The sequence below is a fragment of the Phodopus roborovskii genome, unplaced genomic scaffold (assembly GCF_943737965.1).
Source record: "Phodopus roborovskii unplaced genomic scaffold, PHOROB, whole genome shotgun sequence".
In the NCBI taxonomy this organism is placed as follows: domain Eukaryota; kingdom Metazoa; phylum Chordata; class Mammalia; order Rodentia; family Cricetidae; genus Phodopus; species Phodopus roborovskii.
In genome coordinates, this window is record NW_026125181.1 from 24,696 (window position 1) to 47,747 (window position 23,052).

Sequence of the window (23,052 nt, forward strand, 5' to 3'; positions counted from 1 at the left end):
TAAACATGTGTCTATCAATTCAAGTGATGGTAACTATTGTCTCTGATCCATAGAGAAAGTGACTGAAAGGGAGGTGGCATTGTAGGAAGTACCATTATCAGTTAACTAATTTTCTGAAGAGCTAGGCTCGTAAAAAAGGGACAATGAAGGAATGATTGATCCTTTTGTTTGCAGATACTGCTTTCGGAAAATGATCTATAATTGCCAGCATTGCAAACCCTTCTCAGCAAGATGCTGGGTCTTTTACACCCATTGTTCATCCATCAACAGCTTTTCAGACAGATGTGAGATGCTACCAGGCTAATCCTTAATTACCAGCAGCATGCAGTTTTCATGATGTGAGCCTTAGGTGATGGACCATGATGCTCCTCCTGAAGCCATTATTTCAAGAATAATGCAATGAAAGTAAATCATTCATGTACTGGGACTATACTCATTTTAGACAGGCTATTAGGAATGTCCAAAGTGTTGGTTTTATTTTTCTTCTGATGCTCAGCTATGGCACTGAGAAAGTATTAGGAAACTACAACAATATTTTTAGGAAGAAATTTAATGTTCTGGAAGTTTGACATTTAATTAAAACAAATGAGAGTAATTATTTTGTTAAGTACCCATCTCAAATAGGGGCATCTTGTTACATTTCTTTATGGAGTAGAGATCATTAGATGGAGATTAGTGGGTAGCAAGCTCACTGCTTTTAATCAGTTAATTTTTCTTTGTGACACCAGGTTACATTGAATAATCCTCCAAAACAAAGAACTGTTAGGATATATAGCTATATTGACTTCTAAGTTGATTCATTTTTGTTCAACTTGGTTGCTTTCAGTGGATGTGTCTATTTGTTTTCCATGATTAATATAACAAATGTAAACTTTTTCAATGCCATGGGATAATTTTCTTAATATTCAATTAAAGGTTATGTGTTCTACTAAGAGAAAAATATTAGAATAACAAGAAAAGAACGCATGTAGGGTCATCAACAACAGCATTAAGATAGAGGTTATTTGTGGATCACAATAATATATGCAGAATGCCACAGTAGATATAGTGTAGTAGAAAAGATGAAGGACAAGACCAGTGAGCAATCAGGTGCACTAAGTCCCACATCATAGAGAAAATCTTTATTGGCACAGCTCTGAGCACCGTGATACTCAATTTTCTCACAGGACAGGAAACTTTTCATTTGTTGTTCTTGGGATTGTTGAAGTAAGTTATCTTTAGCACGAATAATAACCCAGAGACAGATATTGGGGTTCAAGCTGAAGATCAGAAAAGCAAAGCAGCCAACCACTAGAGAGTTCTTACCTCTACCAAGACTCATACCAAAATGAGTGTCCTGTAGTCATCGCAACGGTAGACTGAATACACTGTACTTCTGTCTCTACCAGGCTTATATTCCTCTCTAGTGCTGAGATTTGAGGTGTTCACCACCATGGCCCAGTTTCTATGGCTAACTAGCATGGCTGCTGGGATTAAAGGTGTGTGCCACCACTGCCTGGCCTCTAAGGCTGACTAGTGTGGCTAGCTTTGCACTCTGATCTTCAGGCAAGCTTTATTTGTTAAGTCATAAACAAAAAATCACCACAGTTATCCATGTCATCAGAGACTCCAGGTCTTTCTCTCCTTTTCATTCCCACACTGTCAAGTTGTTATGACACCAGCCACCTTTTTCTAAATAGCTACATTGAAGGTATGGGGAAGTTTTAGTTCACACTGTCTTTTGAGGAACAGAATAGTTTCCAGAAGTTTCTTAAATTAACTTCCATTCAGGCCCCTTTGGCTAGAACTAGATCAGAGGCTGTCCTGAACTAATGATCAGCAAAGAGAATTAACATGACCAGCTGCATCCTCTAGCATCAGAGGGGAACCCCACCACTGCTCAGATTGCCAGTTCAACAGTATGAGCATCACAGAGCAAGAGAGAGATGGCCATTGTGTGGGAAATAAGTGGTGTCTGCCACAATGAAAGCAACTTCAAGATGCATTCAGTCTGGTGCACCAAAGAAAACTTAACAATATAAACACTGAGCCAAGTGAGATGGTCCTTCTCTTGAGGAACATTGTTACTTAAACCGTGGGTAGCTGACAGTCTATTATTATTGAACGAAAGGGAAACCACTAATTCACAGCTTCCATCATTCTCTGCACACATCACTCATAAAAAGAGCATTTCTTCATCCTTTCAAATGCTGTCACTAAGTCTACTAAAACTGAACTAACACAGTTCTGGATGATATTGGCCATGGCATAAAAGGATTTCTGTGAGGCCATAAAACAAAAGAGTAATAGCTGCTATGCCTGTTTTTGCTTTGTCTCTTCCAGGACTTTCTCAAATGTCAGTTAACTGAGATGGGATCATTTTATAGGAAAAAGGTTTATTTTACTCATGGTTTTGAAGATTGAGAGTCCAAATAGCATGGTGGAGGTACTTGCCTCATGAAAATGGTGAATGGAAGAGCATTTGTGGAGGAAGGGCTCTCTTTTCAAGCCAGGCAGCAGACAGCACAAGGAGATTGTCTTGTTGCTTATTTTATAAATATCCTCTATAAACACCCACAAAAGGGTCATATAAGAACTATAGTCCCTTTTGAAAGCCTGACCCAATGACCTTCTGCCAGGATCTATCCCTTAAATGTGTCACTGAATCTCTTAATACTATTCCATTGTGGAGCAAGTTTCTGAATACTTAAACTCTTAGGAAACACACCCAAGCCATAGCAGCATGACTCCAGATGGCCACAAGTAAATCTAGAAAAAATAGAAAATGTAAGAAAAGAGATTTATTGAAAGTAAATAAATTGAAGTAAGAAAAATAAAAGGATGGTGGATTCTATCTTTAAAGTTTGAAATGTGTGCTATGACTCTTCTGTAATGTATTCAAAGGTACACTGTCCAAAATCCACTATGCCATGACCAGCAGGAAACCTGATACCTTGGGCACAGTCTTGGTGTTGTTCTTTTGTTACAGTTATAAGAATAAAGGCTGAAGAAGGGGCAGGGAGTGAGGGTCCCAAGTGAGTGGGGTCCCAAGGTAAGGGACCACGTGGGAGAGCATAGCAGGTTGCATAGCCTGTGAGGGTGAAGAGCAGGAGGGAATAACATGCCAGGCAGATAGAGCTTAAATGAGGAGTTTATTTAGAAAGGGGAGTGAGGGAGAAGGGAAGAGACATAGAGGCACCGAGAACAGAAGAGGAGAGAGGGGGAGAGAAGATGAGAGGGGTAGCTGGTGGCTAACTGAAAGCAGGAGAGGGGGGAGCATGCTTGCTTAAAAAGGGAAACTTGAGCATAACTGAGTCCCCTATGCAGGTCCGTGATGAGTGACTAATGAGTGACATAGCAATGACATGACCATGCCTGTCCCGCCCATTGTGATGACATGGCAATGCCTGTCCTGCCCATCATTAAGTGGCAGGGTTAGCAGACTGCTGGTTTCCAACACTTGGAGCACCCCTTAAATATCATCTCTTTTCTATTCTTTCTTTGTGTGTTGAGACATCACCAGTATCCCTAGCAAGAGAGTATGTGGAGATGGGGCCATCCTGCTAGATCCACTGTCCTCTAGGGATAGGATAGAAGAGAACAAACTTCAAGGACACATAGTGTCACATAAGCCACCTGAGATGGATCACATCAGAAGAGATTGAAGATGCACTGAGCTGCCAGGTTGAACTGTTATCAGCCAAGTCTATAGGGACTGTGTTTCCTACAACTGCTTTGAAAACAGTTTCTCCAAGGAAGGGCAATCTCACTTGGCTTAGTGTTTTTCCCACTTGAGATCGTTTTCTGCCAAAACAGGCTGAGCAGAACAGCTCAGCGGTAGGAGATGGGGGTGGGGCATGGTCCCAGAGTCCAGAGCTCCCAAAGTCACATAGCCAAGGTAAAGTATAGCCAGGGTTTGGTGGTTCCTTGCACTAAAAAGAGTGTGTGTCTCATTTTTGACCAACGTTAAAGTCTAACTTTCCATCCTCCTAAAAAACAGGTAGAATTCAAAACTGCACCCTCCATCCTCCACTTCTGGATTATAGTTCATTCTAGATATAGCCAAGTTGGCAACCAAGTATAACTATCACTTATGAAATTCTCAATGAGCCAATGAAATACTATACTAAAAAAAAAATTATCAAGCCTCAGATATTTTGTTATCTCAACACTGGTTATCCATGATCCCAGAGGTACCCATCAGTGACACCAACACAGATTGAAAAGTAAGTCTACATGAGGTGGTATTGAGCCTCTACTTCTATCCACTTTTTTCCCTCTTGAGACAGGGTCCTGTTTATAACCCTGGGCTCATCTGGAACTTGCTATACTGTAAAGTAGGTTGTCTTCAAAGTCATAGTGGTCTCCTTGTTTCTGCCTCCCAAGTGCTGGGATTAAAGATGTGTACCATCTCTTTTGCATTCCAGCCATCTTTGAACACTAAATACCTGTACTTTCCTAGCTTGGATGTACTACACACCATCTACCTTGATCAAAACAACTCTTGATTTTCTGACACTTGCAACAAAGTATTCACTATAAGAAGCCCCTGAGTAATCCAAAGCTAGCTTGGTACCCAAGGATAAGCTGTTTATTATGCTATTGGACATAAAAGATATTTACCAACATCCGGCACACTTATTCTGTCTTGTAAATACATCCCAAACACTTCATAAATTCTTAGTACAGACAAAAAGGTCACTGTACCACTCTCAAAATACAGTGGGCTCTCCTCTCTACTCAAGCCCTACTCTAATACTAGGTTCTTTCCAACACCTTCTTACTGAGTAGGACCTAATGCCAATTTAACTAGATTTGCAATCACCCACAAGACACACTTCTGGGCTTGTCTTTTGGGTTAGAAAGATGTAACTCAATAAGGAAACTGCACCCTGAATGTGTGACACTTATCCGAAGGTGACTGACACTGACCCAAAGTCCTCACTAAATAAAATGGTAAAAAGGGTAAAGTAAACTGAATACCAGTATCCATGTCTCTCTGATTTCTGACTGGATACAATGAAACTAGCAGCTACATACCCCTGCCTCTGTGTCCTCTCCATTATGATGGACTGTATATCCCCATCCCCAGCCATAATAAACCCTGCCATCCTTAAGCTGATGCTACCAGATATTTTGTTGTGGCAATGAGAAGAGTAAATAATGTAGGGAGGTTTCCACACAATGTGCTTTCTTTCTTTCTGCAATGAGTAGAATCAGAATTTATTCAGCTCTATGGAGGATCCTCGTTATCTTTGACTGGAACAACTTAACACTGCTAAAATATTCTTGCTCTAAAAACTTAACCAGTAATGAAGTCTTTTGCTTCCCAGAATTTCTGGAGAAGACAACTAAAGAAAAGAGAGAGAGGGGGGAGAGAGTGAGAGAGCAAGAAAGAGAGAGAGAGAGAGAGAGAGAGAGAGAGAGAGAGAGAGAGAAGGAGGAGGAGGAGGAGAGATTGGCTGGAAGTTGATTCCTGGTCCTTGACCCTAGGTTGAGACACTACTCACCTATTTCCCATGTCTAGAGACTATAGGACACTTTTGTATATGTCTTCTAATGGCCAGCATCATTTACTAAGATGTCTCTTTTATAAGCAACCTAAGGTGTTGCCTAAATGATGAGACATTAATAAAGGAAAGGCATTGAAGTGGTCTCATCTTCACTCACAAATTTATTTTTTTTAAACAAAAGCCCAATTGAAAAGGATATCATTTTTATGCAAAAGCTAAATACCTGGATTTATTTTAAACTCTACATAAATCCAGGTGAGTTTAGTTTTGCAAATAAGAAGATGGAGTGAGTAGATTGCTTGGTGGGAACCTGAGAATATTAGACATGACAAGTCCTCTATGGAAACTGAATAGGAGGTCAGACAAACATCCTTCCTTCAGTCCCTTTATCTTAAACCCAAGGGATGAAGACTCCTCCTGAGAACAATTACAAAGGGCACTGTACAGATGTTTAGGATGTTGCTTCCTGTGTGGATCAAATACAAGTCAGAGTTTCCACATTTATTTTTTTAGTTTTATTTGTATTTGTTTAAACATATCACTCTGTGTGTTTTAACATATTAAATATTAAGCAACAGTTTAAAAAATTATATTTGAATTCCGTTTAAATGTATCCATTTGATCTACCATCCTAAAGTAGACAAGAAAATAAAAGCAAAAATGTTACCTGTCTCCTATAAGTTGATGAAGAGTAAAGAAAGCATACTGACAGCACAGTCAATATTACCAAGAGGAGCAGTTATATTTGTTATGTTTAAGAAGTATTATGCTTATTTTATGATGCCCTAATAGAGGAGGCTATTGCAGATAAAAGCAAATCTTACCTATATGCTGTAGAATTACATGTTAACAAGAAATAGTGATGGATACTATGAAAATTAAAAATATTTCTCCATAAGGTTACGTGATGGAGATGGTGGCTGTAGGCTCAGACTGTATAGACTCCTTCAGAACTTGGAGTTGATAAGGGATAAGGGATGAGGTTTCCTCAGAGAAAGAGAGAGATGAGTTAGCCTTCAGTCATCTCCATTGGCCATGTCAGTCTCTGTGGTTTCCAGTTGTCATGTGATATTCTGCTGTGATGTAGCTCTGTTGTGTCAGCCTTTGTTTGCCATGCAGTTGCTGCTTTCTGTCTGCCATGTAGTATGCCTTGATACTGTTCATACTGCTTACGGCAAGCATGCTAAACTCAGCTATGTACCTGAATATGTCATCAAGTTACTCATTAAATTCAGCAAATGACAATGCTCCAAATAAGTCAATTAACTCAGCAGTTTTAGCTATACAGTATGACCTTCAATTAGTGAATAGGCCATAATTGGTAAGAGTTCCAAGAGAAGCCAAATAAAATTTTATTTATTTGTATGTCTATATGTGTCTGTGTGTGGATGTCCTCAGAGACCAGAAGAGGACATCACATCACTTGCAGATGAAGTTGTAGGTGGTTGAAAGCCACCTGACCTATGGGCTGAGAACCAAATTCAGGTCCTCTGAAAGAGCAGCGAGCACCCTTAACCACTAAGCTAGTGCTTTAGCCCCTTTTAATGATAATTCATAGGGCATGTTTTAGGGTGAGAAAACTATCCTATAAGATTGCAAAGTGATAAATCTTAATATGTTATCCATTTGACAAAACCCATAAGACTTTACCACACAAAGAATAAGATTTTGTATATGCAAGCAAGCCAAAACAATTCCAGAGATCCAGGGATCACAGGGTAGAATGCAAACTGTGACAACAGAATTTAACTATATTACAAAAGAATATATTAACCTCGTTGAAGGGAGGGAGGGGGAAATGCTGCCTAAAGCAATTTGGAAAACAGAATATAAACCATAGTGTGGTAAATAATAATCTGGGAAATGATAGGCTGATGTATTTATTCGGGGAGAAATCACTTACACTGGAGACAGATAATCGCTGCAGGTTCCTGTCACAAGGATGCCTCCAGATACTCTCTGTCTCTGACCAGGAAATAAGAGAGTTCCCCCAGGTCACACCCACACTTGTCCCCACGCCCCAATGGGTGTGGTCAGTGCAACAGGTGTGGGCAGGGTGGATATCTTACTACAGTAAACTAATGCAAAAGATGATGCATGTAAGCATTTTACTGTAGCTGTAAATATTGCTTTCCAAATGTGGGTTAACAGTTCTGATACTGGTATATATAGAATTGCATGAGTAAGTACAGCAACAGTGATCTGTGTGGATGGCCACAGAAAAGCAAAGTGAAGATTAAGATGATCAATGTGATAATGAATTAGAGTTGGAGACACCAAAATGAACTGTTTGTTTTTACATACAGATTAGTTAATTTAATATACATATTAGATATGTGTGGATATGAAAATATTTAGAGATATGTACATATATATGAGTCAATTTTCCCTCATATTGCTTGCTTTGGAAGCATGGAAGACATTCACTTACTAAGAAGCATATCATGGTGTAATATAATAATGCTATTCTTGATTAGAAGGATCCAAGACGCCTTGTAGATTGCTTAAACAGGCAGCAAGGGAACATCCAAGATTACCTTGAAGCACAATGCCATTCCTACACACACACACACACACACACACACACACACACACACACACACACACACACAGCAGAGAGAGAGAGAGGTACATCCAAGGGAAAAATAGACACAAGTGACTGCTAGAAAGGCTCCCCAAATCTAATGCTGAAACAATTTCAGGAAAACCATCCAATAGTATGGTTCTTTAACACAAAATACAAGTTTACATTAAGTTCTTACTGATTTTAAAAACTGAATAAACAAGACAAATGGAGGAGACTACACAAAGTTGCCTTGGGGCACAATTACAAGTGACTTTTGTAGGTATGCAACCCTAAGTAAGGAGGCTATTTCCCAATTCTTTGTCTTGTCTGCTTCTGGAAGGTACCCCCTATTCACAGCCTAGAGCAAATACCGCTCTGTTAGAGCCTTCTGCCACCTATTCACCTCTCTCCTGGTCACCATTGTTGTTCTGTCTTCTAACATGGCATGTGGGGTTTCCAAAGTCAGCTCACTCTAAAGGATACAGTGTGAGAAAAAGAGGAGCCTAACAGTGGAGGAAGGTGGCTGACACTGTGAGCAAGGCAGATGCTAATTCAACATGATCATTTATACTCTCTCTATGTTTAAGTACCAGAGCAAGAGATATTTCAAACAGTATTTTATGTGAATTTCCAAGGTGTTTATTCTCTTTATCATAAAACAAAGCTAAAGGGTTTGTTTTTATTAAGAATAAAACATAATCTAATGGCTTTTTAAGTAGGGGCTATGTTACCCATTGTTTATCATCTCATGGTATAATATATTCATATGGAGTATTTGATATATTAAAAACTTATTATATCAAAATCATCTCTAATTATCTGAGGTTTTATATATCATTATAATTTCATGGATGAAGAGTCCAAGAATCCTACTGAGACCAAGTGATTTGACCAAAGACACCTCCCAAGTCTATGACCCAGGAAAAGAAATGCTATTTTCCACAAAGACAATCTATTGACCAGTGTTCAGGAAGCAAGCCTTTCTATAATATGGTTAAAAAATTATTTAAATTCTCCTGCAAAAGAAACATTAATAAATAAATTAATAAATATTAGGAAACTACAACTATTTATTGTATTATCTATTTTACCAAGTAATAAAATCATCATTTTACCAAGTGTAATATCCACTAGAAAAGACTGCTTGGACATGGGTTTAAGCCAATAGGAAATTTTTATTAGCCAGCCAATGACTATGCTGGGTGTTTGGGATCACAGTGTAGGTAGCCTGGAGCCTTTCTCAGAGTGAGTTTGAAGCACAAAGAACATAGTCTGTGTTGACATACTTCAATTAAGAACTACAGAAGCCAAAAAGAAAGTTAGTACACTTAAAGATGTCCCCAGAACTGTGGACTGATGAATTAGGCCTTTATTTTCATCTTGGCTGATGGTGCTATCTTCATACTGAGTTGTATGACCTAAATGACACTTCCATCATGAAATCAGTTGTGTTACAGTCTAGGATCCTGTTACACTATAGAGATAGTGAAAATATTGTGCTCTTGGGTATGCAGATTTAAAAGCTACGTTAAAAGCTATCAAAATCAACATCAAAATAAAATGCAAACCTTTTCAACTGAAAAAAATATTTTATTCTTATTAGCACTGAAGTACCTTGTATCATAAAAGCAATTGTCTTTCCTTCTATAACTGTCACCAAATGTGAGTATTGTAAACTCTCACGTAGCTGAGTGTAGTGGTGCATTCCTTTAAAAACATCACTCTGGAGAGAGGCAGGTAGATCTCTGTAATTTCATGATGTCAAGGCCAGACCCTAGAATAGTAATTTCCAGGGCAGCCTAAGTTACACAATAAAACTCCATCTTAAAAAAAAATTATACCTATAAAATTCTCAGTTTTACCTATGTAAAGACTATTTTACAACCTCTTTGAGACTCAGAGATCAACTGTGAATTCATTAATAGAAGATGCTCTTAACTGTCCAAGTATTTATTTGAAGTGGATAAATAAACCGGTTGTTGATAAGAGGCCTGAAATAAGAAATATGTCAAAAAATTAGATTCAACTATGATACAATATCATCATCTATCTATACCTATAAATACACATAAAATTTTCAAGTAAAACTCAGATTTATGATACACCTTTATAAATTGGATCTATCCCTTTATCAACTTAATCTCCAAATAAATTTAATGTGCTGAATTTCGTGACCCAAGTGCTACTTGCAATTTATGTTGGAAGGCATTTATCCGTTCTTTCTGAACTGGCCATTTCAAGATGCAACGAGATTTAAACATTCCTCTTCGCAAACAGAGTGCATGGTTTAGTTTATAATCTGGGATATCCTGAAGAAAAATCAATATAATTGAATCCAGATTTTGCTCAATAGCTTGATGAACTGCATGGTGTACCTTGAATCTAAATAAAACATTAAAATGAATAATTAGATCACTAACATATAGTTCTTTAAATTTAAAAGCCTAACAATCTAAAATTATTTGTGGAATTTATTTGCATTTTCACTGAAAATTGTTATTTTCCCCTTAATTTTATTAAAAATTTTATGAATTGTAAGTGTAGTAATTTTGCAATTTCAGCTGAAAAACAAGTACAGACTTAAACATTCACAAAATTCACCTACCTTCTGCACAGGGGGTCTTTTAATAGATGGTATGTTATGACAAAAATGATTTTTCTGCTTCTTTTGATGCTGTTGACGATTGCTTCAAGTCCAAGGACACCTGCTTCAAAGTCCCTTTCTTCTAGGCAAAATTTGAGAGATTGGTCTTGTTCTTCCATGGGGGAGAAGTGTTTCCAAACCCAGTCGCTGTCTTTATGGGCATGAATTATGTATGCTGTATATTCAAAATGTTCAGTCTGCGCTTCGATTTCCTTGAAACCAAGAACCCGATGAACTGAAACATTCCAGTAAAAAGATATCCTCCAACCCTCAAAGTGAATGAGCAATGCCATAAGCATAAAAATAAGGAGTACAATGGTATTAATCATGAAAAGGAGTTCAAAGGGGGCACTGTCTTTACAGGATGAAGTATCAAACAGCATCACTGGGAAGCCATGGTATTGAGGTGGAGTGTTGCAGAGGTAATGAGTGGAAAGCTCAGAGATGTTAGTATGGGTCTGGTTAATCCAGCTAACGAACCAGGCAATACTTTCACATGTACAATCGAATGGATTAAAGCGCATATCTAAACTACTCAAGTTCTGAAAAGCTGGCCCAAAAACATTCTTCTCAACTGATGTGATGAGGTTCTTCTGAAGGTTCAATGACCTCAGAGACCTCTGGTCGTCAAAAATAGATGGTAGAAGTATGTTTAAATTATTCAGTCCCAGATTGATGCTCTTTAGTTCAAATAAGTTCTTGAATGCCTCCACGGGGATTTCATCAAAGCCATTAGAGTCTAAGTTCAGGATGTGGAGGTGAGAGAGGCCCTTCAGGAAATTAACAGGACCTCCAGGGTTTGCATGCTTCCAGAGCCTTGCTAAGTTGTTGTGCTGGAAATCCAGAATTTCTAGATTCTCAAGACCCTCCAACAAGTCCTCATTTATGTTGGCTATGTTGTTGTTGCTTAAATCCAGAATAGTCAAGTTACGAAGAGGGCGGAAAGGTGAAGGGGAGATTTCCACATTTTTAAGGGCCACCCTCCTGAGCATCAGTCTTTGGAGACTGGGAACCAAAGAGAAGGAGCTGCTGGTCAGTTGGAGGTATTTGTTATAGGACAGGTAAATCTCAAATATGTTTCTCAGACCTCTCCACTCCTGGCCTGTGAGTTCTTGCTCAATTTCATTAAGGCCAAGATCCAGTATCCTGAGTTGGCCCAACCAAGAGAAAGCACCATTTGCTATTTTTGAGATGTGATTTTTTGTTAAATTGAGTGTGAGCAAAGGAGAATGAGCAAGTGACAAAAACGTTTCATTTGTTAAAGTTTGCAAGCTTGTGAAAGTTTTCGAAAGACTTAAGTATTTCAGACTCACTAAGCCTGTGAACATATTGCTTTTTGTACTCAGAATATTATTATCATCCATGTTGAGATATTCCAAATATTTTAGCCACTGAAAGGAGAAATCATCAATCTTGGGGTGTGAAGTAAGTGAAATACTTTGTTTAGTAAATGCTCGCTTCAAATTCAGGAACCTCAGGTTGGAAAGTCCATAAAAAGAGCGAGGAGACAAACGTTGTATATTATTGTACTCCAGAGACAGGCACCTGAGGTGTGGGAGCCAAGAGAAGGAATCGTTACCTATATCATGCAGACTGTTGTAGGAAAGATCGAGCCAGGTGAGATTTGTTTGCTTCAGTCCAGAAAAAGTAGTGTCTCTGGTTGCAAGAAGCTGGTTGTTAGCCAGTGAAAGATTCTGGATGCTTGTGTTTGAAAGTTCCCAACACAGCTTCTCTGTGAGGTGAAGGTCTAGTTGGGCATTGTTCAAAAGGAGTGTAGATAGCTTGCCAATTGCATGAAAACACCCTGGAGAAAACTGACAATTCAAAACAAACAAAAAACACGGATGTAACAGGCTCTGTAGGACACACTAAAATGGTCTTTGCTCAGTTCTCCCTTCCCTTCACCATGTGACTTGGGCAGGACAGCGCACTCCATCCCTCTAGTAAATGGTTTCTTCTTCACTCTGTGCCTATAACCCCTCCACTCACACCCACACTCTGAGGTCTTCCCCGGCTTCCCGGGTAAGGTTGCCTCTACAAGAATTTTGCCTTAACCACACCCGATCCAGTTGCATTTAATAAATTATGTGTGAAAACAGGAGTGGGACAGACCCTGAGTTTGTCCTAGTGACTGCTTTCAGGGGCCCCAAGTAATGAGACAATGACACATGACTTCTCTTCCGGAACGCTAAAGTGAGCTATCAGTTCTGTCTTTCCAGGTTTTCTTCTTACTTTATTTCATGATAATGTTTTCAGTTTTCTTCTACTGACTCACATTCACAGAGGGGAGGGACTCCAGAGGGTGATAGCCAGGGCTGCTCTTACTATAAGAGCAAAGGGGCTTTTTCTCATATGCAGTGTGTAACAAGTTTGGGCTAATGGAGCAAAATTAAGTAGGACTGTTTATTTATTTATTTATTTATTTATTTATTTATTTATTTTAGTTAAAATGAAAAAGAGGTGTGCTTAATTTTTTTAAAAAAGGGAGTTAAAATGAAAAGTTAAAATATGGTGGATTCTCCTGATAACATTGTTTGCAGTCTCAAAAGTTAAGGTTTTGCTTTTAAATTAGTAATTATGTGGAAGATGTTCAATAGTATGACATTAATCTTGCCCCCAAAAGTCAGATCACATGGCTGCAGAGAGCATAATCTTGGGTAAGGTACCAGAAATGCCACCCTGTCTGTCACTGCCCTTCTTTGCCTTAATTATTCTTGTGTGTATAAAAATATTAAGTTGATTAAAAAGACCATGCGTATACATATGAAATATGCAGAAACAATTTTCACAGTATTGGTACTGAGATAAGTATTCTGAGATTGAGTTGTTGTTGGCTTTCTTCTAATTATTTGGAGAACTGTAAATACATATACACAAATACTAACAATGTTTGTTTTAAGTGATTTTTATTAACACTCCTTTTTAATGTATTTTATAAGAATATGGCAATACATATTCTAATCAGAGAAAAATGTATTTTAAAAATAAAGTGAGTAGCATACACAAATAATTTCATTATTCTTTCAGGATAATTTTTTTCACAGTCTATTTTATCTGAAAAATATCTTTATAAAACTATTTGTTAAGGACTTCCCATATTCTTGCAGCTTGTAAGTACCCTAGATGAAGAGTTCAAGGCAATTAGTGGCTGGTGAGAGAAGGAGAGTCAGTCTTCCCCAGGAATGAACCCCTAACTAGTTATCAATACCATGACATGGTCAGTTCTAAACACATACATCTGAGCAATAACCAATGAACTCAAAAGTATCAAATGTGTGTGATATATACATAGCTGTTTATAAAAATAGTTCAGCTGAAGATCGTGGGCCAAAGAATAGCAAGGTAACTGAGAAATATTTCACTGCAGGGAATTTTTATACTAAACACTGCCATATAACAGACATGCTACTAATTTATTTTGCCTCATAGTCCCTTGAGGTAGTGGCTTGCTATTAGAGTACCAATTTGGAAGGCTGAAACACAGATTACTTGAATGAGTTACCTGATCACACAATTCTGAAAAGACAAAGCCTGGGTAGAAGTAGTTTACTAAGGTGGTGTGGCCTGAGCTCTTAACCACCATAGTGTTTTCATTTTTATAGAGATATCAGGAAGAGGAGTTTAATTTTCACTATACAATTAGGAAACTAAAATCAGAGTCTTTTCAAAAAACCAAGGAACATCTCTGCAATGGCACAGGGTTTAGAGTTGGCCCCATCAATGGGAAATTTCTCAACCCTTTTTGGATGAAGGCAGCAGTGACCCCCAACAAGTGTTGAAGAATGTCTTAAAGACCTGGCAGAACGTATCATTTTGTTTCACTAGAAATCCTAAATTCCCATCTGTGCAACACAGTGAGGGATTATACATGTATAAAAATAGAACAAGAAATAATTTTTCCTTGACTTCTTACCTCTTTAAGTGGATTGGATGACAAGTCCAATTTCTGTAAAGAAGAATTGCCAAGAAAATCGAGTTCTTCACGTCTTAGTACAAGGATCTTATTTTTCGATAAAAGTAGCTCCCGGAGATTTTCCAGTTGGACTTCAGTTCCCAACTTTGTAGATGATAAGCCATTATGTGAAAGATCTAATTTGATTAAATTCTGAGAATGAAAAATAGATACATGCATATTAGAGACACCAGAAGAAATTCCCTCTAAGTATGTGAACCGAATTATCTCAGAGGAAACAAATGACTTACTTCTCTCTATTCTGAAGGAATGATAGATACCCTTTGTTGCAACTAAAAACACCGCCATCATTGTTACAGCCTTTCACACCACTGTGCTGTGAAAAAGTCTTACCTATATATGGCTGCACAAACAAGATCAGAGAAATGACAATATCAACAGACATGTTACATGGAAGGGGGTAAATTTCCTTGAACAAAGAACTGCAGACTATTAGTGACTGCTGGGAGAAGGAAATTTAGTCTCTTCCAAGGATGAGCCACCTTACTGGGTTGTCCAATGCAGAGTGGTCATCCCTGAAGCCAAATACACAAAAGCAGATTCTGTAGTTGGTATTTCTGTGTATCTGTGCAAGCACATGCGTAAGAACATACACATACATACATGTTACAACAAAATCAAAGAAAAAGAGGCTATCCATGAGAGTGGTGGGGGACATGAGAGGAATTTGAGGGAAGGTAGCTGGGATGGTTTGGAGGGTAGTAATGGGAGGGTAGGGTGCGATGTAATTCTGTTTCAGTTAAAAAAACATTCAAACAAACAAAAAACCACTCTTGTTGCAAGGATTTAGTCTTTTCATGAATCACCTTATTTCTTCCATCAAGTTTAAGGACTTAAGCTTATAATTATGCTATAAGGACCACTGATAATTTATTTGCTTGTTGATAATGAGTATTTAGTAAGTAAAAATAATATAATACGTGAATCTTGGAAACTAGTTACAGAAAAAGGAGTTAGAAAATACCCCTTTGAGAAAGCAACACAATCCCTACAGCTAAGGCTCAGGGAACATCTCAGAAGAGTGCACAGAAAGATTATAAAAGCCAGAGTACCAGGGCACCCTCCTGTAAGCTTCAGATTCAGGCAAAAAGTACGAAAACCAGTGATGTCTGTTAGGGGAAAGTCAAATGGAATTTCTTTTAAAGAATTAAAACTTTCTTACTGGGGAAAAGGATTTCTATTTTTGTTTCCACAGAAAATGAAAAGATGTGGATTCCTTCCAGACTAATGTGGTTTGATCAAGCCAGACCGCCTGAAACAGAGTACCAGATGATCCTACATTCAAAACAGCTGGACAAAGCAGCCTTACAGACTACAGCCAGGATTTCTGAATCTTCTTCGAATCCCCCATGACAGCGCCCCTTACCAGCAGGAAGTAGTTTGGAAAGAACAACGCCCAAATTCCCAAATATTGTCTATAAATGTTTGTTTTCATTTAAATGGACTTTGTTATATAAAATAAATTTAAAAAAAGAATTAAAACTTTCATGTATGCATTAAGAAGAAAACAGTGTTTCTCTGATAATTCCTTTGGTCAGATTGTGAGATCTTTACACTGGAGGGAATTCCCTGCACACTATGATTTAAGAAGGCTCACAGACTGGCCAACATATCACTTTATCAAAGCTCTTCAGTGTGCTTAAATTAGTACATGATGTCCTTGGAATTCTAGAATAAACGAGGCCAAACATTTTATTTGAGGTCACAAAATAAAAAAGATAAACCAATTTACAAATGGCTTTGGTTTAAATAAAGCATTTTAGAGTTGCTGAGCTTACTAGCTAATAGCACATACTTTTCATAGACTTAAAATTTAAGCAAAGCCTTAAAAGGAAAGGGTGGAACCCATTGAAAAGGAAATGCTCTGAAATTTCTTAAACTCCCTAGAGTAAGCAATATTTATCGGAACACTCTGCTTTACCATTGTATCAACTTGTTAAGTTAGAATTTGGACTGGTTGGGTTTCTTAGGACTCCACGTCCTAAATTCTGCAGCACCGTGAGTTTACTTTTTATGATCCCTATGGGATAGTCAGTGCATTTCTGCTCATGAGGTCTGTCTTCTAAGTCCTATTTCAAATGAGAGAACACAAGAGAGGAAGACTTCTCAATGTTCAGATGGACTTAAGACTGTAATTTGGGGCAGATTTACATCACAGTCCCCACATGCTCAGGTGCACCCCAACAGTGAGGAAGAGGGTTATCAGCATTTGTATTCTTACCTTTATAACTATATAGACTTCAATGGTTCAATAACTGGAAAACTTAACTTCACATAACTGTAGACAGTATTTGCATTTCTGAGAATAAAATGAGCATACCCCTCTTACCTTCTGGCTTCTGAAAGGGTTGCTTTTAATTTTGTGTATTGTGTTAGACATTAGGTAGAGTTCTGTCAGATCCCTACAGAAGATGAAAGTTTTATCTGAAATCTGAGATAGCTCATTGTGTTGAAGATTCAAGACATTCAATGATGGGAGTGTTTGGCACAGTTCTGGTTCCAATTTTGAAATGGAGTTAAACCCTGCATCCAAGATAGTAAGTTGGCTGTATCTTGTAAAATTGATAGGTGGTAAGCCTCTGAGTTGGTTGTGGGTAAGATTCAACGCTGTTATGTTAGCCGGAAGGTCATCAGGTATATGTGTCAGCTTCAAATGGCTGCAGTCAGCTACTTCATGTCTCACAGTGCATTGGTTTGTGGAAGATACACAAAGAATCCATAGAGACAAAAGTCCCCCAAAGGAGTATATCAGATGGGATGAAGAACCTTTCATGATTCTACCCTATAAAAGAAATATAAAAGGCATTAGTTGTAGCCATGCTTCCATAGCCTTTGGTGTATTCTTTTAAAGTTATAAAAGATGTTTTTAATAACATTGGCAATGTGCAAGAATATACCAAGTACACCAAGCAGAAATAATTCAAATAACACCAATAAGTGAAATAAACTATAGATACTTTTTTCTCATTCTTTACCCCTCCATAAAGATAAGGAACTTAATCATGCCATTTCCTACAACTATGGTTATTTTATCTATTGCTGTATTTGCTATTTTTAAAACTATCTCCAAGGCAGTGAACTCCAGACTAAAATCTCCTCTTGAGATTATTTTTGTCAACACAGAATAATTAGGCACCCTTCTGGAATACAGTAACAACTTTAGTATGTATATGATGCATAGTGAGCAAACCAAAGTGATATTCATATTTAACACTTCAAAAATGTGTGAATTCCTTATGCTGTGAACATTCAAAATCCTTTTTCCTAGTTACTTTGAAATATACATTCATAATTTAAAAATAATACCTAACACTATATTTCCCTATCTATTGACTACATGTAATCTTGATGCCTTACTTGGTAGCACAGGAGACACATGCTCTTCTGTCTGTACCACATCTTTTCATCCTTACATTCCTGTAACTGTTAGTATAACATCAGTTGATGTTGCTAAGAAATGAAATGTTAGAATTTTGGGTCTGTAACTACCAACAATTAGGAAACATTTTTATCTAGATTAATTAGAAAAGCCCAATGCTAAGAAATCTTATTCATAATTTTATGTTGGTCCCAGCCAATAATCACTGAAGAGTCAATGAAACGTAGAGGGACATAGTGAAGAGAGTAGACTCTGGAATAACATGACATACTTTTGATGATGATGGTTCTGTTTTGAAGCTTTGGACAATTAATTCATTTCTCAGATCTGGATGAAATTCTCCAAAGGTAACTGCAAGGGTCAAAGTGATAAACTGAGCTGATCCTCTGGCTCTTAAGATAAAGCAGTGTAATAGTAAAACCATTATTCAACCAGAGTAATAACACTGGGAGTTAAGAGTACATGATTCTATAAGTTTTTTTTTTTCTTCTTTTGGTACTTTTTTTCAAATACAAGCATTTTTGAAAGTTTTTATTTATATTTTGGTCCTATGTTTTCCTTCAAATTCAAACATTTTTGTAAGCTTTTAATTATAAGAGCACATGATTTTAACTATGCTATGTCTTGTAATATTTTACTTAATACTGAAAATCCCAAATTTGTCATGAGATACTCGCAGCTAAGTACTGGAAAAATGACAGCTTTCTAAACACGAAAGTAGAGCATTTGAAATATAAGGGACTCCCGGAATACTCAGAGTCACAAAGCCACTCATTAATTCACACTGGTTGAGCATGAATTGCAGATGGTTCCCTTCATAGTTTGTGACAACCTGTATTGTTCCCAAATAGTGACAAAGGATCACCCGTAAAGTCCAGAGTTCTGCTTTTGATTGTACATTAATAACCAAAAAGAAAGTCTGGGTCCTGAAATGCCCTTGGGTTGTTGTACAGTAGTATTTGACTTACAAATGAAAAGAAATGAGTTGAATATTTGTTTGTACATTATTGACAAAATCCAAAGGCCTTTGAAAGTTTGACCTTTGCTCTTTTTGTCTTTAATAATTTTGATACATGGCTTGTTTGAAGCACAGACTTCTTTATTAATTTTAATTGGCATGCATTAATTGAACAAAGTAATGAATAATGAGCTTTGTTATGCCTTTTCATACAGGAATGTTAATCTCAAATACACATCATGAGACTAGAGGTTAGGAACTAAAAGGACTTCCTGGTCTTTTAAAAGATCAGGGTTCAATTCCCAGCACCCACATGGTAACTCACAATCACTTGTAACTCCAGCTTTAGGGATCTACATTCTATTCTCGTCTGCATGTATACCAAGGCATGTACATAATGGACATATACATATGCAGGAAAATACTCATAAAAATAAAAATACATTTAAAATACATTTCACACAAAATCATGAAGGCATCATTTCCTTATCTCCTATTCTCCAACATTAATAGATCTGATATGCTTCAATTTCTCTTCTTTTATACAAAGACTTTTAACAGTTTCTCTTTATACATTTTAATGTCTTTTCCTAAATGCAAAATTTCACAAGGATATTGCATGTTATGCCTTTCCTTAAAAATGTGTCTACTGCTACTTGTTTTGCTCTGAAGGTTTATGTTTTCCTTCAACTTTTATCATTTCTTTTTTTTCTGTGATAATTTCCTTTCCTGAACTTTCTATATTCTCTTTTTGGGGATTGCTTTCAAACAGATGCTGATCATTCTCCCAGTACCATAAAGTTTTCTCTCTCCGATTTACAAGATTATGGGTACAATCCCTGTAAGGGAGTCTATCTAGTCCTTGTTCAGGTTAACATCTCTGGAAAGTCTGTGAATAAAAATTAGAATTACTGAGGACTAATATGTTTACCCAATGCATCCCTAAGTAACTGAAAAACATTCCCAATCTAAAAACATACTTCACGGAGGGGTGAAAAAAAAATCTAATTCCTGCTAACAAAACAGGGTATGTAAAATAGAATGATAGAATGTTAGGGAATTCAGAATAGTGACCACACAGACACACACACAACACACACACACACACACACACACACACAGACACACACAGACACACACAGAGACACTCACACACATACACACACACACAGATACACACAGATGCACACAGAGAAGGGAGGCATAAATCCTAAACTTTTTTTTTTTTTTTTTTTTGGTAAGGAGATCATATCATTAATTATTCCCAAAGGAAAAGAGATCAATTTGTAGGAATAGCTTTTCATCACTAACATGAGTTAATAAGTAACAGTAAAGGAAAGCTTTTCAAACAGTTGGGGGAAATTTTGTTAAATTCCAAACTCCACAGTCAGCTGAATAACTAAGAAGAAAGGAAACCATTTTTTGACAAATACAAACACTCCATTCAATCAAAAAAACATGCAATTAAAGTATGAAATGAGAGTGAAGAAGTTACTACTGAAAGATTCTTAGGGAGAGGCAGGGGAAGAGGAGGATGGAGAAGACCTTGCATTTGGGGGAAGTAGTTTTGAAGGCATATAGAACTACATATCTTTATTCTAGGGAGAGACTGCATTATGTTATGACTAAGGCAGGGAGTATAGAGATCGAATACCTAGAATTAGTCATGATTTATAATTTGGTTTATAAACATTGCAATATCTTTTTCTAAGTTAATACACGAGCACCTACATGCAGATACACGTGGAAACATAATCACACTGTAAAGTCAGGGACACAACTTATGACAGCTTCTGTAAGTGGAAGGTTGCCTATTTTCCCCCAACTACTCCATAAATTTTCAGCCTGGTTCCCAACCTTGCTATGCAATTTCCTAAACTGCCCACCTCCCTCTCCCATCATCCTCTTTTATTCTGGAACAGGAAGCCAACCCCCAGTTCCTAGAAACATCCCGATAATTCTTAAGAATATTATCATAAAATGTCGTCTCCCTTCTAGCCAACTAAATAGAAGAAAAGAGTTTTTAGCCTCCGGGGATTTTGCTTCTTTAAGGCAAAGGTGCAATTTAAAAAAAAAAAAAAAAGCATTTAAATTGCTTTCTAATATAATCTTTCTACCTATTCTTAGAGAATTTCATACTGTATACTACACATGCACTTGTATTTTGATTGTTTTCACTCCTTACTCCACCACTCCCAATCCCAGAGTCACCTGTACCCTCCCCTCCCCCCATTTAAAGCCTATTCACAAATGCTTCAGAAGCTTTCTTAATGTGCCTGCTTTTCCATGAACAGAAGTCCACAGAGGAATTTTTTTTTTTTTAATTGCTTCATAATATTGATGTTTTTTCATAGAAATCAGATTTGATTTTGCATTTGGAATTATCGTGCATTTCAGCCCCATACCTGCATTAGCATCTACCTTCTTCTGTTGGGTGATTCTGAGACAGTTCACTCCTCAGATGGAAGACAGGTGGATTAATGTTAAAAAGCCAAGAACGTTCTGATTTTATTCTGCCAGAGAGCATTCCCTTAGTTATCATTCAGACTTTTTTTAATCAGTTATTTCCTTCTAACCTGAAAGTGAAACTCAAGTTTAAAAAAAAAAAAGAAAGAAAGAAAAGAAAAACAAGGAGAAGCGTGTTGGCATAATTAGTGCGACACAGGAAATTGTCAGTGAAATAGTTAAATTGTTACCTTTTTGGTTTCTTTTTCATGACCTCCTGAAATTCATTGCAATGGTGTCGCGAATTGAAGTTAGAAAGTTGTTAGGGGAGGAACCCGCTGCTGCCTGTGGGTGGAACTCTGGAAGTTAATGAGTTCAGGACTTAGTAGCCAAGCCTTCTACAGTGAGTGGGCAGCAGATCCTTGCAAACCTGTCAAATTTAGATAGCGCGTGGTCAAAGACTGGGGATCGGAAGTGACAGTGGAGGCGGGGATTGGGAGTGGTGTGAGAGGATAACTCAGAAAGGTGCAGAGGTAACCAGAGGGAGCGGGAAGGGGGTGGGGGCGGGGTGCCTAAACAAAGTGAAATTCATTCCAGTGACTTACTTTGCTTTATTTTCTTTGCAACCTTGCAAAATGAGTAAAGTTGAACTTAGTCTCTTGCTCAAAATGGGCATCCAGTTTTTCCAGCAGGAAGAACGGACATCCAGTACTGAGGAGAATGTCCTGTCTCGAAACCAACAAGGAAACTCCCAGAAACAATGAGGAAAAAAACCAAAAAGGGGTGGGGGAGAGGAGGTGGTCTGGAGGGGGAGGTCAGCAGTGGTGGAGGGAGAGAGGGAAGCACTCTTGGCTTCTTTATCTGACTAGCTTTGACCAAGTGGATATCAGCACGAAGCAAAATTTGATTCTGAATCCGTTATTAAGGCCTGATAAGTTTTTGAGTATTTGCGATTCATCTTCTTGGAACACCAGCCTCTCAGGGTTCTTTGGAATTGAGTTGCTTTGCAATAAAAAGCCCAGATTATCTGTGCAGTGGATGTGTGGAAGGGAATGAACACTCCTCTGAGCAGCTGGGAGGAGGCCAATATTAACTCTCTGGATGCATGGGAGACAGTCTTCCAATCCACATCAACTAATGTCCACTAGGAGCAATGATCTTAAACAAGTCCTGCAAGCATTGCAGAAAAGCTGTAAAACATATCGCCACTATTTTACCATTTAGAAATGAAGAGATATGCTATATGCATCATCAGATAAATAAAATATACTTCCTCCATAATCTTTTCTGCTTCATAATTCTTTATAGATATTAGTTTAGCTATAATGTTGGTTAATGTAAAGTAAATGGCTTTAAATAAACTTTTTTTCATTTTCAAGTATATATGTATGATGGGAGATGTCATTCTGTATATGTTTCTCATACTGGTTAATAATAAAGCATTGTTGGCCAATAGGAAAGGAAGATAGGAGGGACTAGGAGACAAGGAGGAAATAGGAAGGAGGAAGGAGGGGTCAAGATGGAGAGTCTGGAGAGAGCAGTATGCGGCCGCAGGCTCCCGGTAAGAAGAACGCGTGGACATACATAGATTAACA

The 23,052-nt window shown here is 37.7% G+C and overlaps 1 protein-coding gene across 1 annotated transcript; it reads right to left on the reverse strand.

Annotated features, from left to right (window-relative positions):
- Positions 1 to 10,112: 10,112 nt before the first annotated feature.
- Positions 10,113 to 17,453, reverse strand: LOC127226543 (toll-like receptor 3). The gene is made up of 4 exons (XM_051190646.1): positions 17,005 to 17,453; positions 14,616 to 14,807; positions 10,664 to 12,516; positions 10,113 to 10,440 (listed from the first exon to the last, which is right to left on the reverse strand). The coding sequence occupies exons 1-4, from the start codon at positions 17,446 to 17,448 to the stop codon at positions 10,212 to 10,214; spliced, it is 2,718 nt and encodes a 905-aa protein (XP_051046603.1). The 5' UTR covers positions 17,449 to 17,453; the 3' UTR covers positions 10,113 to 10,211.
- Positions 17,454 to 23,052: the final 5,599 nt, after the last annotated feature.